The sequence below is a fragment of the Talpa occidentalis genome, unplaced genomic scaffold (genome assembly GCF_014898055.3).
Source record: "Talpa occidentalis isolate TD23 unplaced genomic scaffold, MPIMG_talOcc4v2.1 talOcc4.4, whole genome shotgun sequence".
Classification (NCBI taxonomy): domain Eukaryota; kingdom Metazoa; phylum Chordata; class Mammalia; order Eulipotyphla; family Talpidae; genus Talpa; species Talpa occidentalis.
In genome coordinates this window covers 8,215,689-8,233,006 of record NW_023604295.1, presented here as the reverse complement: position 1 = coordinate 8,233,006, position 17,318 = coordinate 8,215,689, and the positions used below count along the sequence as shown (strand labels likewise).

General features: G+C 36.0%; 1 protein-coding gene across 3 annotated transcripts in view; it reads right to left on the bottom strand.

Moving 5' to 3' along the window:
- SCAF4 (SR-related CTD associated factor 4) overlaps positions 1-17,318 on the bottom strand; it is a 52,834-nt gene that overhangs the window by 19,909 nt on the left and 15,607 nt on the right. For 2 of the 3 annotated variants that reach the window (XM_037525036.1, XM_037525038.1), the window contains exons 2-13: positions 14,899-14,982; positions 14,314-14,358; positions 12,698-12,859; positions 11,240-11,375; positions 10,785-10,924; positions 10,025-10,201; positions 5,465-5,634; positions 5,037-5,145; positions 3,060-3,224; positions 2,154-2,239; positions 1,344-1,534; positions 360-460 (exon numbers count right to left, since the gene is read on the bottom strand). In XM_037525036.1, coding sequence (XP_037380933.1) covers positions 360-460; positions 1,344-1,534; positions 2,154-2,239; positions 3,060-3,224; positions 5,037-5,145; positions 5,465-5,634; positions 10,025-10,201; positions 10,785-10,924; positions 11,240-11,375; positions 12,698-12,859; positions 14,314-14,358; positions 14,899-14,982 — 1,566 coding nt within the window. The remainder of the gene's footprint in view (positions 1-359; positions 461-1,343; positions 1,535-2,153; positions 2,240-3,059; positions 3,225-5,036; positions 5,146-5,464; positions 5,635-10,024; positions 10,202-10,784; positions 10,925-11,239; positions 11,376-12,697; positions 12,860-14,313; positions 14,359-14,898; positions 14,983-17,318) is intronic. The other variant, XM_037525037.1, reaches the window with a different exon arrangement.

Sequence of the window (17,318 nt, the reverse complement as noted above, 5' to 3'; positions counted from 1 at the left end):
ATAACAAAACACAAAGATGTAAGACTAAGTAACCAATCCCAACAACCCCACCAAGTCAGTGTTCTATAATCTGAGATTAATTTATAAATTGGCAATTCAAGCTTGTTCTTAACTGACAATTGTTCGTAAGTCTACAGCCTACTCAGTTGTTACATAAAGACTTTTCTAGAAAACGTTCAAATCATAGTGATGGCAAGAAAAAAATGTGGTTAAATGCAAAAAGCTAAATATGGACTCAGAATACTTAAAACTCTAGCCACATCTACAAATGTGGGAAAATTTAGTCTCAAGTCCTTATTCTCAAAAAATGGCATTAATCACATCTACCCACTGTCATTAAATAATTTAAAAACACTCACATTAATTGATTCAATCGGACCGAACTCTTCTAAGAGACTGGCAACATCTTGTTGAGTAGTCCTTTTGTCCAGCTGTCCCACCCAGAGTGTAGTACTACAAACTTAAAATTATAGTAATAAAAATATACACATTTGACGATAAAACACCATACCTCATATAAAAATCAAGTATGCCTGAGTTACATTATAATCCCACAAGCTTAAGTAGTAAATCCCCTGTACATATAAAAAACTCTAAAAACTGAGGTAGCACTTCCAGAAATGGAACCAGTGAAAGATACACATACATAAAAGGTGAAAAAAATGGTCGTTTTGTGGCTGGATCCCAAGATTGCATCTACGAAAACTGGGACCAAAGAGGTAGTAACCTGCTCAAGGTCACACTGGCAGTGAATCGCAGAGCTAAGATTTGATTCTAACGCTCTTGAAAATCAACTGATCCAGTGATTTAGTTCACTATGTGAAGAGGCTCGTCTTCAGCTGTCAAGTATGTATGGTCTAACTCTTACGTTGTGTGCTAGGTAACAAATCTTACGGAATCAGAAGTGTTACATATGCACTCATATTATAAACGAAAATTTCAATAGCTACTGACACAGCAAGAATATGTAAATACTCTAAACACATGATAAGATTCAGGAGACAATGCAAGCTAACAGTCTACAAATTGCAAATCTTTTAAGAGCAAGAGGCTATTAGTTATTCTAGAAAAAATTAAAACCTTTCTATTAAGTATAAGCGTTAGTTCACAACTTTGTATTTCACAGGAGATCCATGACAAGCTATTACTCATCATTGTTAGTGTGGTTCACTTCTTATTGCTATTTTATAGCTGGTGTAACCACAAAAGTAAATCCAAAGATATACACCAAAGCACAAACAAGACATGACAAAAGTGTTATTTTGCTAAGAGTTATAAAACATCTTAGACCCATTACATGAAAATAACTAAAGCAGAAAATTTGAATATGATGGTTAATTTACCACTTGCAGTTTCTGATTTGATTTGAGGAAGGCCTTTTTGACGGCGTTCTCTTTCTTTTTCTCGATCCCGTCTTTCTTGGGATCGAGATCTAGGAGAATGCCGGCGTCTGTCTCTGGACCGAGATCGAGAACGTCGATGACGTGACCTTCGCGATCTGGAACCAGATCGAGATCGTCTCCTTTTGGGTGACCTAATATTTTCACAGGAAGAAGAATGTATATCACACAGGAAAAAATGGAAAGGATTAATTTGCATACATATGAATTCAAAAGCAGTTATTTACTTTTAAAGTGTAAGTTAGAAAGCATGTGTATATTTTAAGGGAGATAAATGGCTGCTATCTTATAAAAGTTATGTCTCATATTTACTATCTCTGGTACTATATACTAAATTACATCCTTGCAGTCTAAGGAGTTAATTGTTATCGCTGATATAACACTGCTTGCTATCTATCGTCTCAGGAAAGTCTGTTCTGCAGCAATTAAAAGTACAATCCTATTATAGTAATACTTATTCTCTTTTACTTCTGTGGGTCAATAAACTTGTAAAGGAGCTTTGAATACATAATTCTTCTAATTCCATGTACATTTATCTGTATCAAGGCAAGTGCACTACTCAAAGGGGAAAAACATGGGTAAGATGACTAACCTTAAGATTTTTTTTAACACTTCTCCTGCCTCCACTCCACACATAAAAATGGATACCAAGTGCTATTTTATTTAACACTGGGTATACAAAAACAAGCCATGTTATTTTAATCCCCAAATCTTCTAAAATACGGAGGACAGGAGAAACTTTCTCTAAGTTACCTGGATGCTGACCTGGATCTTGATTTTCTGTTGTCAGGCATATGCCGTTTAACCTCTTGAATACAAGGTTGTTCTACTTCCATTTCCTTAAAAACAACAACAACAAACAAACCCCCATTAAATGAGAAAAGTGGAAACTATAAAGCCCATGAGAACAAAATCTAAGAACCAATAAACTACAAATTGCATTCCCTGAAACACTTCTCTCTTGGTTACTTAAGGCCAAATTACTAAACAATAACTGACCATCAGTGGAGAAAAATGGTTCATATGGCTTTGCAAGAATAGAAGCAAAACTTCCTTACTTCTAGAAATTCAAAATTCATGTGATATACTGCTTTAATAAGCCATCATCTAATTTGGTCAGCTAGACAAAGGGTAAGCATTCTGTACTCCATCTCAATCTTCACAGAACCCTATGGAAATTGGTGAAAATTACATCCACCTTCCAAATGAAAACCTCAGGGTATAGAGGGTTAATATCTTTTTTTTTTTTAGAGGCATTTTTTTTTATTTATTTATTTGTTTGTTTGTTTTTTGTTTATACATGCACTGGGTACAGTCAGAAGCGCAGGAGGGTGAGAGAATTCACCAGAGCCAGAGCGGGGAGCAGAGCAGGCAGAAGGACCGAAGGACACTGCTGAGGGGAGCAGCGGGCGGCAGGAGAGGTCTGCACGCCATGTGGGACCCTCCTCCGGTGGCCGGGGAGCAGCCGGGGATCGAACCAGCGCCGCAGAGGCCGCGGGCAGCTTCGCAACCCAGCGCTCAACCGCTGCGCCACCGGGGAGGCCTGAGGGTTAATATTTCTTAAGAAAAGTGCAGATAGTAAACAAACAGGTAGTAATCTGCATATATGTCTATGTAACCAAAAAGATAATCAAAAATCTAAGAATGAAGTTTTCATACCTGATGTGCCTTCTGTGTAAGTGGTTCATTTTGTGCTTGAAAAGAAGCTGGGAAAGGCTGCTGTACGGCAGGGGTTGGAGGAATCACAGGTTGAGCCATGGGAGGAAATGGAGGTGTAGGAAGAAGGCCAAATCCTGGCATCTGTCCATTAGGAGGAAGTGGAACCTTTCATTTTTAAAGAAAGTATATATGTAAATTTTAAGTAACAGCTACCAAAAATAATTAGAAAGTCTCTACTTTGTATAAAACTAAGCTATCTGCAATAAATTTTGGTCAAGGAAAAACTACCATAATATGCAAATATAGTTAAACAATTTCTGTAAGTATCAACCTTTTGCAAATAACATACATATCCAAGTACATAGGTAAAAAAAAATCCAGTAACTATAAATATACAGGAAAATATACAGGTTTGGCTTTATATAATTAAAGACATACCTTTATTTATATGAGGAAGCAATGTGACAAACTGAACTGAAAGAAGAACTGTCTCTCACTTTAAAGGTAACTAAGACTTTTGGGAAGACAAGTGGCTAGAAGTATTGATTTCTAGGTTTATTTTAAAAAATTTACTCCAAGAAGAGTTTCAACTAACATGCCCACATTTAGAGTTTCAAATGACGTAATGAGAGCAAACCACAACCAATTTATATTACCATAAAATTAATGGTAATTGTTTCTTCACTTAATACCATTTTAACTATTGGCACTTTTGAATTGCAGGGAAAACTTGTATACAAGAACTGAGCAAATAATACAGTTAAGAAAATGGATACATACTGAAGAGACTTCTTAGTATTACTTCTAAACTAATGCTATGAAGTACTTTCCAAGAATGGCTATACAACAGAATTAATACACAGTGGAGGGCCTCCCTTGGTGGCACAGGCGGTTGAGCACCATGCTGTGAAGCTGTCCATAGCCTCTGCAGCGCCGGATCGATGCCGGCCGTCGGCCTCCCACATGGCGCAGCAGACCTCTCCTGTTGTACCCGCTGCTCCCCTCAGCAGTGTATTTCGTCAGTCTGTCTATTCTGTTCCCCACTCTGTCTCTGGTGAATCCTCTCACCCTCCCATGCATCTGTCCTGTACCCCTGTTCTTGTGGAACAGGGGTACTGGAAAAAAAACAAAACAGATCCTCTAGATTGTAGCACTGGAAGGCCAGGATTTGTATTTTTAAAAACACCCCTCTCTGGCACCATAATTAGATGTGTAGTCAGGTTTAGGAAACTACAGTCTATAGGGCATTTACTAAAATAAATGCAACCAATAAGTTTCTACTAGCTTGTTGCAAATCTCTGGTGTTATGCTTTTTTTTTTTTTGAAGAATTCAAACTATCCCTGAATATTTTTTTTTTAAGATTTATTTATTTTTATACAAGAACCAGGGTACAGTCCAGATGTGTGGGAGGGTGAGAAGACTCACCAGAGACAGAGCAGGGAACAGAACAGGCAGACTAAAGAAATACACTGCTGAGGGGAGCAGCGAGAGAGACAGCAGAGGTCTGCTTCGCCGTGTGAGATTCTTGCCAGCTGGCTGGGATATAACCCACACTGCAGAGGCTGCAGACAGCCTCACGGTGTGGTGCTCAACCACCTGCGCCACCAGGGAGGCCCTATATCCTTGAATATTGATAGCTGAAGACCTGTAATGCATTTAATCATATCACATTTACACACCCCCCCCCCAAGGGAAAGAGCTGTATAACTCGACAGATCGGTTCTCTGCAATGCAACCATCGGCTCTAAATGATTTTCACTAAATTACCTATTAAATTACAAGCATGCAATATTTAGCATTTTTGTTTTAGTAAGAGCAAAAAGCAACTCAAAACAAGTGCTCAACAGCTTTTACTGGAGCTGGAGTACTACTTAACCAATCACACAGCTAAATAATGGTGTCCATGAAGTGCAATCCATACATGCTGGCATGAATATACTTTCAGTCACTATAGTCTGCTCCAGAAGTGACTGTACCTGATGGTGCACTGGATCCTGCTGTATTGCCATCATTCGAGGTTGAAACTGATCCATTGTTTGCTGCTGTGTATATGCTGGCTGCTGCATGCCATCTCCAGGAAATCCACTAAAAAAAGGTGAGTAAATTTTTACCAACACAAAACTTCCAACATTATCAGCCACATTTATACTACAGAAACACAAGAACACTACCCAGGAGTTATTAGTAGTCAACATTTTACTATATCTTATTTGTCTATATTTTAGCATTATTCCCAACACAAAAATCATTTTTGATTGTTAATCCAATAGGATCCCCTCCACTTTTGGGAGAAAATCCAAACATCACAATTAAAAAAATGATGTTATATGAAAAATGATTTTGTTACTAAATATCACAAGTGACCTATCTCCGTATCTGCTGAGGAAGTAGAAGAAAAACTTACAAGGGTGCCTGTGGAGGGGAAGCAGCAGGCGCTGCCGCGGCTGTGGGCACAGTGACAACAGTTGCTGGAGGCGCCGTGGCGGAAGGTGCCATGGCAGCAGCAGCATCTTCTTTCTTCGATTCTTCCACAGCTTCTGGCTCATCATCATAATCAAATCTATCAAGTAGCTTCTGGAATAGGTACATATTTTGAAATTTCGATTGTGATCCAATGAACAAAAACAAGAATATCATGCTGTCATGAATAACCTCATTTTCCCCACATGCTTGTTAGGACTTGGGTTCACAAACAATTTTTACACAAATGCCATTTGGAAAATAAGTAATTTTTTATTCTGCCCTTCTTCTCCAAGTGTAACTTTTATTATTTGGCAATATAAATATTTTACTAAAATAGCAATTTTCCACTTTCAGTTTTATGTTTTATCAAACTACTATAAATACCTATAGTAAGCGTTCACGTACTACTTGCTTAAGAATGTACCAATATTAAAAAGAAAAGAGGGCCTCCCTGGTGGCGCAAGGGGTTGAAATGCAACCCATGATACCACCCACAGCCACTGCAGCACGAGTTTGATCCCCAGCCGGGGAGCTACCCACATGGAGCAGCACATCTCTTCTGACTCGCCCGCTGCTCCCCTCAGCAGTGTATTTCAGTCATTCCTCCTGTTCTGTTCCCCAATGTCTCTGGTGAATCCTCTCACACCACGCTCCTCTTGCCTGTACCCCAGTTCTTTTTTTTTTTTTTTTTAAATAGAGGCATGTTTTATTTATTTATTTGTTTGTTTGTTTGTTTATACAAGCACTGGGTACAGTCAGAAGCGCGGGAGGGTGAGAGAATTCACCAGAGCCAGAGCGGGGAACAGAGCAGGCAGAAGGACCGAAGTACACTGCTGAGGGGAGCAGCGGGCGGCAGGAGAGGTCTGCGCACCATGTGGGACCCTCCTCCGGTGGCCGGGGAGCAGCCGGGGATCAAACCGGTGCCGCAGAGGCTGCGGGCAGCTTCGCAACCCAGCGCTCAACCGCTGCACCACCGGGGAAGCCCTGTACCCCAGTTCTTGCATGCATAAATAAATAAATCTTTTTTTTTAAAATGATTGGTTAGATTTTTTTTTTTTAAAAGATTTATTTTATTTATACAAGCACCGGGTACAGTCAGAAGCGCAGGAGGGTGAGAGAATCCACCAGAGCCAGAGCGGGGAGCAGAACAGGCAAAAGGACCGAAGTACACTGCTGAGGGGAGCAGCGGGCGTGGCAGGAGAGGTCTGTGCGCCATGTGGGGCCCTCCTCCGGTGGCCGGAGAGCAGCCTGGGATCGAACCGGCGTTGCGGAGGCTGCGGGCAGCTTCGCAACCTAGCGCTCAACCGCTTTGCCACCGGGGAGGCCCCCATAAACAAATAAATCTTTAAAAAAAAAAAAAAAAAAAAAGAGAGAGAGAGAGAGATTGGCATTTACAGGGCCGCAAAGAAATCTTACTACCTATGCTGCTTTCTTACAGACCAAAAAAATGAACCAGGGTACATCTCAAGAGTGTAAGTCTAATGGAAAGGTCATTTAAAACTAAGATTACGTTTTTTCAAAAAGAAAGAAAGATCAAACACCTGTAGCTGCGTTTTGGTTGACTACATAAGAAGCCTGCAATGTTGATATGGTTTCTTCTCTTCACCGGAAAGGAAACAACGCTCAGCTGATTAGACTCATAACCAAGACTGCACCGTCACGGAATGGGTCAGGATGTGGATGCTGGTCTGTTGGACATCAAAGGCCTCAGAGTCTTGCAACTAACAAGCACTCATGGCCGTGCCCATTCCACTCATGCATTTCCAACCTTAACTTCCTCAATTTTTGTTATTCTGTGATAGTTATGTCCAAAAATTATGGTTTTACTTTACTGAACAGCAGGTTTCTGAATTAAGAAGTGACATTCCCTTATTTGGATAACACATGTGGTTCTTTCTTTGTAATTCTAGGCCAGACGATTCAAAGTTTTTATTATAACTGAGTGTTCCAGTCCACTATAATCCAGGCACCTTGTTGACTCATACATTAGCTTATTTAACTCCCATGGAAACAATAAATTACTACAATCATTATTTTACAGTGCTACACACTGAATAATGTAATTAACAAGCTGTTACCAAACTTTCTGGTTAGCCCAAAAGAGACCTTTTTAGTGGAGAACCAAAGAATTCCTTTTTCTAAAGGATGTAATTGGTTCACCAATGTTGGGAGGAATCACAATTCAAATTAATAATCAGATAAGGCCGCCACCAGAATTACTATTTTTTAACATTTTCCTAGAAGCTCAGGCACCAGCACAATAATAAAAAGAAACAGGCAAAGATGTTGAAGAGGGAACAGCACATCCGCAGCCACTTAGAAAATCTGGGCACGTCAACTAGAAAACCAAATGTTTAATACTGTGAGCATTTACAAGATAAAATAAAAATCAAGTTTTTCATGATGGCATCAAAAACCAGATAAGTTTAAAAAACATTAAACATAATAAATATAATGTTTAAAAAATATAATGTTTAAAAAACATTAAACGTGAAAAATGACTAAATGTTTAAGAATAAATGAGAAATGTACATGACTTATGAAAAACGACATTTTAATAGATTCAATAAAAGAAACTTATCAGTACTTCTTAAATTAACCTATAAATACATAAATTCTAAAATATATGCTAAAGTTCATACAGAAAAATATGCTTTGATGGGTCACTGTGTCAATTTAGTTAGGTTATGGTGCCCAATCATTTGATCAAATATTAATCTACTTACTGTGATGAACGTATTTTTAAAATCTAACTAACACTTAAAGATTTTCAATAAATACCCTCTATAATGTGAATGAACCTCAGCCAATCAATTGAAGGCCTTAAGAGCAAGGAGTTAAATTCCTAAAGAAGAATTCTCAAGACTACAACAAATAAACATTATCTTGCAGAATTCAGACTCAAAATTCTAACACTCTTAGCAGAATTTTGAATCTGTCAATCTGCCCTACAAATTTTCAATTTGCTAGCTTCCACAACTGCAGGAGGCAATTCCTGAAGAATCAGTCAGTCTCTCCACTCCCTCAGCATGTGTGTGCACACGTAAGTAGACAAAGAAAATTTGAAAAAGAAAAAAGGGGGGGAGGGGAAAACAACACTTAAAATGAAACAGTTATGTAAGGTACTTAATATTTAAATTGCCACGATGCAGAAATGAAAAATATATTAGTGGGGCAGAGTAGTGCCCAGAGACACCAAATTCCACAGCAGGAATTTAGTGCATGATAAAAATCTTGAGCAAGAACTAGCTATTTTCAAAAACATAAAAATTTAATTTTAGCCAGATTTTAAAAGATTCTAGATGGACTGAAGAGATACACATAAATAAAAATAAAAAACTACTAGAATATAACATTAAAAAAATACTGGTGGGGAGGGCTTTCCTAATCACAAGAGAAAACTAATAAAGCCACAATACTTAAGAATTTATGTTTATATGTGCATGGCAACAGATAGGAAAGAAAGTACAGGAATCTGCGCTAAGCAAAGTGGAATCCCTTTAAAACTCTGCATGATGTTTCTTTCCATAGGGGTATATACCTTCTTTTAATCAGTATTCATAAATTACTATGATATGACTATTTAATGTACACATTCTCCTTTGAACTACCAGCAACAAAGTTACTATGTCTTCTAAGTAAAATGCTGGAAAGAAACAAACTTTGGAGATGATTAAAACTGGAAAGGTATCATTTAGCTCTAGGGTTTTCAAACTTCAGGGTTTTTTGCTAGTAAAACCTATACAACAAAATGAAATTTCATATATTCAAAATCAGTAATAGACAAGATATATAAGCCAATAATAGACAAGACAGGAGTTGTTTGGGTTAATATTTCAACAGGAAGCTCTGGGTTGTACGGATATTCGGAATTATCTATGTCCTTATTGGCAGCCCCTTAACCATACCAAAGGCCTAAGAAAACAGCTGGAAACAACAAACCAATCCAAATCCTCATATTACAGATAGTAAGGTTGTTTAACGGCAAAAAGGAGAGAGCAGTTTAAATGTCTATCAGTAAGAGAATTAGGTTTAATGTGATGTACCCATGTAGTAGAATACACTTGATAAGCACTCAGTAAAAAATGTAATCTAAATCTATTAAACTTATCAACAGAGACAAGAAGATTAAGATGAAAACAAGTGAATTAAAAATAGCATAAAGTATGACCAAATAAAGGAAAACAGAAAGCAAGGAAATTCTGGAAAAACACAGCAAAATGGCACGGTAGTTATCTCCAAGAATGGGGATTAATAAGCATTCTGTTTATGTTCCTTTATATTTCCTTTTAAATGGGAAAATTTTTTTTTTTTTTTGCAATTAGTATATGTAATACATTTATAACCAGGAAAGCTAATGAATGTTATGATGAGGAGGGAAATCCCGCAAACCCTAATACAACAAAATGAACAATTCAGGGAAACTAGAGGAGGAGTAACTTTTACTTTCTATGCTGAGTCATATAAACTATCGGGGTGGGGAGTTATGTGAGAAGCTTACCTTATCAAATGCAGTTTTTTGTTCAGGTGGGGGGAAAGCAGCTTTTTGTTCAGGTGGTTGTGTAGGAGCTGTCTTTAACTGAGCTGTGATAGCCTGAACCTGAGCCATCACAGCATTGTCAATGGCAGGAGATTGTGGTTTTGGAGGCTGTTGAAAAGTCTGAAGGATCTGCTGAAGCTTAAATAATGGAAAAAATAAACCACTAAGTATAATCATAGTGTCAAAAATTAATTTACTAAAAGCAAAAACCTTAAGGTTACTTAAAAAGCATAGGCACAGAGTAAATAAAGAATCTATCTTTTAGTAATGACTAAATTTGTAGTGAATAAATATTATTAGGGATACAATGGGAGTTACTCAAGACTGAAATGTATGCTGATGACTCCAACAGTAGAAAATGTAGGTCAAAAAGAAGAGAAAGCACACTGAATTGTGAACAAGGTAAATATTTTCTAGAAAAATACAAAAAAATTATCTCCAATCTAAAAAATGTCAAACTCCACTGAAAACGCTAGAATTGAGAACATTATCAGCAGTTCTGAAGTTGTCTTCACAGTGTTACTGCTACTTCTCAGCATATTTTTACCTTGCTTTTCACCTTTTCCCTATTATCTTTATACCATTTATTATCTTCCCAGTGAAGGCTTTTCTGTTCAAAGTGGAAATATCTCCTCCCTTGAATGTACTGATTTGGGCTGTAAGTAGGAACTGACTATAGCATCCAATTGCAAACAATCCAGTCTTTCGACAGGCTGTTTACCTGTTGGCCTTGAGTTGTCTGGAAGAGTTGGGCCACGGCGGCAAAAGCATCAGAGCTGGGCAGCTGTGGCACAGTTGGTACAGAGTTTGTAGTGGCTTGGGGAGGTTCAGAAGAAACTTTAACTGGTGGTGGAGGTGAACCTAAAAAAGAATTGTGCATCATTAAGGTTTTTCTTTTTAAATTGTAAGCTTTTAATTTTCCTTTTCAAATTCCATTAAGATTCTTTACTAAAATTAACATTCCAGTCAGTTTTAACAAATACAGACTGTGGTGCTGGAGTACTAGAAAAGCATAACTTTGTTAGAAAAAAGAATTATGGAAAGAAAACCATTACCTCCCAGAGGTAAATTCAAGTTTTCCTCTTACAGAAAAATTCCAGCAATATGAACAGACTCCAAACTTTTCATGTACAAAAACTATGCCATTTCTAAGTCAACGGATACATTTTACCATACCTTCATTATTAGTAACATTTTCTGCTACTGGGGCAGTGTTACTGGTTCCTGCTGCCATGTCCAAAAGAGGCTGAATAATTTCAATTTTGAATACTCCATTTTTTTGCCAAAGGTTCAGCACACGAACAATTTTACTCTGTTATGTGTGAGAAAACATGAATATACAATAAACATGCCAAAAATTTATTACTGCCTCTTACAAAAGAGAAATAAGCCACCCTATGGTAATATATCCTTTTTTTAACCAAAAAAAAAAAAAAAATATATATATATTTTTATTTATTTATGCATACAAGAACAGGGGTCTAACAGGGGATGAGAGGAGTCACCAGAGACAGAGTGGGGAGAAGAACAGGCAGATCGACTGAAATACACTGCTGAAGGGAGCAGCGGGCGAGACAGGAGAGGTCTGAGATGCTATGTAGGTTAGCTCCCTGGCAAGGGATCGAACTCACGGCCCAGTGGCTGATGATAGCTTGATAGCACTGAGACTTTAACCTCTGTGCCACCAAGGAGGCCCCTGGTAATAAATCCTTACTAAGTCCATTTTGTAAACAGAAAATAATTATCATCAGAAATACAACCTGTTAAGCTACTATTTCTTCAAAAAGGAAAAAAAGGCATATAACCTAGTGTATCAAAATAAATCTTATATTAATAAAATATCTGAAATTTTCATTATATTCTATTTATGGTTACAAAGAAACACCATCACTGGGGGAAAAAACACAAATATCTTACAGAAACAAATGATGCAAAGAAACATTTTTTCAGGCTATTTTAACAGTAAATATTTAAGAAACTGGCCTGTAATTGGTAAGTTGTTTTGTGGACTGTTTTGTGTGTAATTCACCTCCTACTGAAGAAATAATTTTCTTTTCATTTTCTTTTGTTGTATTTATCCCACAAAAGCAATTCTCCAAGAATACTGTACTAATACAGACACTCAAATTTATAAGCTGTTTATTGTAAACATCTTTATCGCTTACTATTCAGAGTAGGCTTAACAGTATATTAAATATTTCTCCCACCTTTTAGAACTCAATTATTATGTTTATAATATTTTCCTTTATAGAACATGGTAAAATCAGTTATACAGACAAGAAATTAAATATTATAATGTGACTGCTAATGAGTACCATTTTTGCTCTATATGCTAAAAAAAGGCCATCAATTTTTGGTCTCCTCTTTCTGACTTTCTCTACTTCAGAATTTCTTTTCTCAAGTCAATCACTCCAACAATGAATGTCTTCTTTAAAGTAAGATGGTGCTCCTTTCAGATTTCAACAGTACAATTCTGAAGAACTTCCCAATAAATGAGAAGACCACTACTTGACTCTATGTAGTAAAACAGCAGACCAAAACAGTAGACTTAAAATATCTAATACACATTTTGAATATATTTAAATATAAAGATAAAACAAAAGAATACAAGTTTTAATTTAAAAATAATTATACCTTATCTTCAGATGGACAAAGATATAAATATTGGAATGTGGCAGTTATATTTTTAGAGAATCTTGGCCCAAAAACATCTTTATCAGTTCCAAACTGATGACGAGACTGTCGTACAATTGAGTCGATTACATACAATCCTGGAACCTTATATTCTGGCTTGCACTACAAAAATAAAGATGTGAAATCAGTATAAAAAATGCAACATCATAATCTGATACTCTTAGGTCTCACTCTTATGAAATTCTATCTAGAGGTTGTTTCTATTTCGAGCGTGTCAAATTTCACACAGATCTATACATTACTAGCACTCTCTTGATACTTCAGATCCCCAATATTTTACTTTTCTCTGATCCGCTCCTCCCCACACATAACTACCCAGAATCAATACTACTTTACCAATCCCTAAGCCACTTCTATACAAATCATCATATAAAAGTCTCTACGTCAACTCATCCTTCTCAAAATTAATTTACCTTTTAAAATTATCAAAAAAGATAATTTTAAGAACATATCAATTTTAATTCTCTTAAATTATAGTACCGGAGAAATAAAAATTCAAAGGAAAGATAGTTTTTGAAGTAGCAAATCGACATGATAATAAGAACAGAGAAACAGACATCTACATACATTTCTGGTAGTACAACCTTACAGAAGTTAATCTGGCAATAAAACAAAACTTTATTTGATCTAACAATTCTACACCTAGAAATTTACCCTAAGGAAAATACTTAAGGTTCTTATTTTTTTCTACAAGGCTAGCCAGTGAAATGTTGTCTAAAAAGTAAAAAATATCAGAAATACTCAAACGTCAACAGGGAACTGGCTCAGTAAATCATGGGAAAATCATGCAATGGAGTATTTTGCAGATTTTATGATAAATTTAGAGGGGAAAGGAGGTCATTAATCAGTATCTCTCTGTTCTCTTATAAATATGCATGTGTTTACAAAATGAGCAAATGCAAATGTAAATATTTACATTAATTTGGGATGGCATATATATAGGTAACTTATTTCCATGAAAATCTTTAGTGACCATCTTTTATGTGTTTAGGATTTGAGCTTGAAATCCTCTCTCTCAGCCAGTATCCAAAGGCCATGGATCAGAAACATTTCCACACACTTTAGTATGTACTACATGGCACAACTCCAGGTTGGGGGAGAAGATGAAGATAAACATGTCTAAGAGTCTGAGTTCTCAGACCTCTACTAAGATTTGTGCTAATCACAGTCAAGAGACAATGTACATTTGTAGAACCCCAAAATGGTGTAATTATGGTAAGGGCAGAGAAAAGCTGGAAAAATTTTTACAAAGTGATTTTATTTGCATACTTCAAGACGAGTTCAATGTCAACAGAGTAGACAGGGCAAACAGCAGAGAAGGCACATCAGGCTCAGGGACGAGCCCTGAACAGGAGACAAGAAACGCCTGTTCAGTGCCTATCTCCGAGTAAGTGCTCGAGCAACAGTACTGCTATTAAAAAGCCATTAAAAAGAACCTCTAGGGGCAACTTTTTGCAGAATGGCTTCAGAAGGAAGCACACAAATTATTTTTTTACAAAGCAAATCACAAACACAGATCACAAGCAAAAAGAGATAATAATGAAATGGATAATTACCTTTTTGATGAACTTTTCTACTATCTGAACTACATGCTTATAAAGCTGTAAAGAATTAAGAGAAAATTACTCTCCAGTTTACATATTTTTACACTTTCTGTAATGTAATTAGAAATTACTTGTAACCTTGAAATTTGCACAATTTGAATAATTTCAAGATAAATGATACATGAGACATAACCAGTCCACAACTGAAAAACCTTAACAAATCCAAAAATTATAATTAAAAACTACAAAAATTCCCTCAAACACAATGTGCTTTTCTTAGATTTTTTAACCCATAAACCTTTGTAAAGTAGTGTATGACAGAGATAATAATGGAACTAGAACAAGTTAGTTTATAAAGTGAGTCACTAATTTAGGTGTAATCTTGTAAGCAATTCATTTCAGAAGGTAACTTTTTCTTCTTTAAATAAACTTGAAATTAATACTCAGTTGATTTATTGAAGATATTTTAAGTGAAATATATTATCACACATCTTCAGCAACTAAAGTGCTCTTCGATTTGGGCCTGAACTAATATTATAAATTTAACAATAACATTTTCAAAATCTTTCAACTTTAATGTGTTTATTTTGCTTTTACCTTAATAGCTTTAATAGCAGCTTTCGTGATAAGAATCATCTTGGCTCGAGAGATGGGAGGTTTCATATCCATAAGTGAAAAGAGCTTAAAAAAACAAAAGGGCAAACATTTTAATTGAAGGTAAAAATTAGAGATCAATTACCTATTTTTACAGCGATATCTGCAATCTAGTACCTAAATAACAAACACCTGGGACTAAGTTTAACAATTTGGCTAGCAAAGAGAAATGAAGAGCCTTCCCACAAACCTACAATGGTAAAAGATCATCTTCAAAATAGCAAAAGAAAAAAAAGGTAAAAACACACAAAAACATAATACCTATAACCTATAATAAACTTCACTGAAGAACTCAAAGATGATTTGAATGGAAACAAACACATCATGCTCCTGGACTAAAAGTGACAATAGCATGACGCCTTACTTATTGCTAATCTCAATCTTAATCTCACAGATTCTGGAGGGTTTCAAATAGTTCAAAGGCTTATTTGGAGAAACACATGCATTATACCAGGCGAAAATTTTAAATGTGATTGTAAAACTGAAATTTACAATTTGATTTAGTCAAGAATAAAAGTGACACAACAGTATCATCACAGTAATTCCAACAATCAGGAGCGCCCCAGCAAACTACAGATAACAATAATTTCAGATAAGGAAATTAACACCAGATATGAAAATTAATACAAGAACCAGATACTATTTAAGCAGAGAAAAGAAGAACTGTTCCCTAAATAATTTAAGATATAGAATATGGAAGAAATACAAATTATTAACACAGGAATTCATGGAAAAAGGGGATTCTTTAAAAAGTAAAGTCATGGTTCTTTACAATGTATAAAGTCATGTTCTTTATAATGAAAATTTTCTGAGAATACTAATTAAAAAATTAGAAAGGAAGTAGTAATCTCTTACATTATATAAACCAAAGATAAACTAAGAAACCATTTAAATATTTCAACTTAAACACAAATTCTGAAAATATCAACAATGCATGAAATGTATAGTACGCATTTTACAAAGGCTTATTCTAACCATTTTAAAGTTAAAAAATGTATTGACTATTATTGTTGTATTTCCTTCTCTGTAACCTTAAAACAGAGAAAGGGGATGCAAAGTTTATACATGGAAGAAAGATCAGCAGATGGGAACTACTTCTCTGACCATTAAAAGCTCAGGGAAATCATGTTTTAATGAAGCCTAAACCAGAGCTAATGTTCATTTATGATTTCAGCAGTAAAGCAACAACAGACAACTGAGCACACTAGACAAGTGTACCTTTTGATTTGACACTTTATAGTCTATATTTAAATTATAATTTATTTTAAGATACTGAAACACAGCCTATTCCATAGTGCAATGTAACCATCATTCAGGTGAAAGACCAGAAAGAGAATCTTCAAGTGCTATCATGTAAGAGTTAGTAGAAGGGTATTATTACATTTCATAATGAAAAGACAACTTGGAAAGAGAGGAGAATCTATATTTGAGTGTCCATGATGTACAAGGGAAAACTTGAGTTTGGTGGCACATTATTTTATTTAAATACATTAACTAACAAATTCTGTTAAACCTGTTTTGCGATGATACTCAAAAGGGTTAAATCTGTTGTGGATGATGGCCAGGGAAAGGATCTGCACCAAAGTTTGTTGATCCTAAAGTTCCAAGTCCTACTAGCATACTCATACCCTTAAACAATGCTGCTTACTGATGAAATACATGGAGAGATCATTAATTCGGAAAGGCAGTACAGATAATAATACCAAGCAGGCATCTGTGCTTGGATCATGTATCTATGTATCATAATGATTCACGAATAATGGCAAAAGATACTTAATTTGGGATGCCCACTGGCAGAGACTTCAGGAAGAGACCAGGATATGGATCTTGAACACAGGAGACAGTCCAGTTTAGAAATTGAAAGTTACAGAATAAAAAAGAGAAAGAACTTGTAGTAAGAAGGCAATCAAGAGCACACACCTAGCAAGGGTATACTAACAATTCCAATGTGAGGGTTGCCAAAATGAACACCAACATGACAACATGATGACAGAACATGGGCTCGACAATTAACTGCCCGGGAAATTCTGTGAGAGCTATAGCTGTTTCTTCATTTGTGAAATCGTAATAATAGCCCCTTACTTATTTGGGAAAATTGAAGAATACAGACAATACATGTGAAAGTACTTAAAGCAACACACAGTACAAGATACGCAAAAGATATTATTATTACCACTACATATAATTTTGTGGACAAAAGAAAATTCTGGTAATAATTCAGTGTTTTTCAAACTGGACTGAAATACATTAGATTACTACTAAGAATTTAATGAGTGTGACAGAACTTTAGTGGACTACAGTAAAAAATAAAACAGCATTGCACAAATACTGTGGTGAACTCAGTTGTGGAGGGGGGTGGCAAA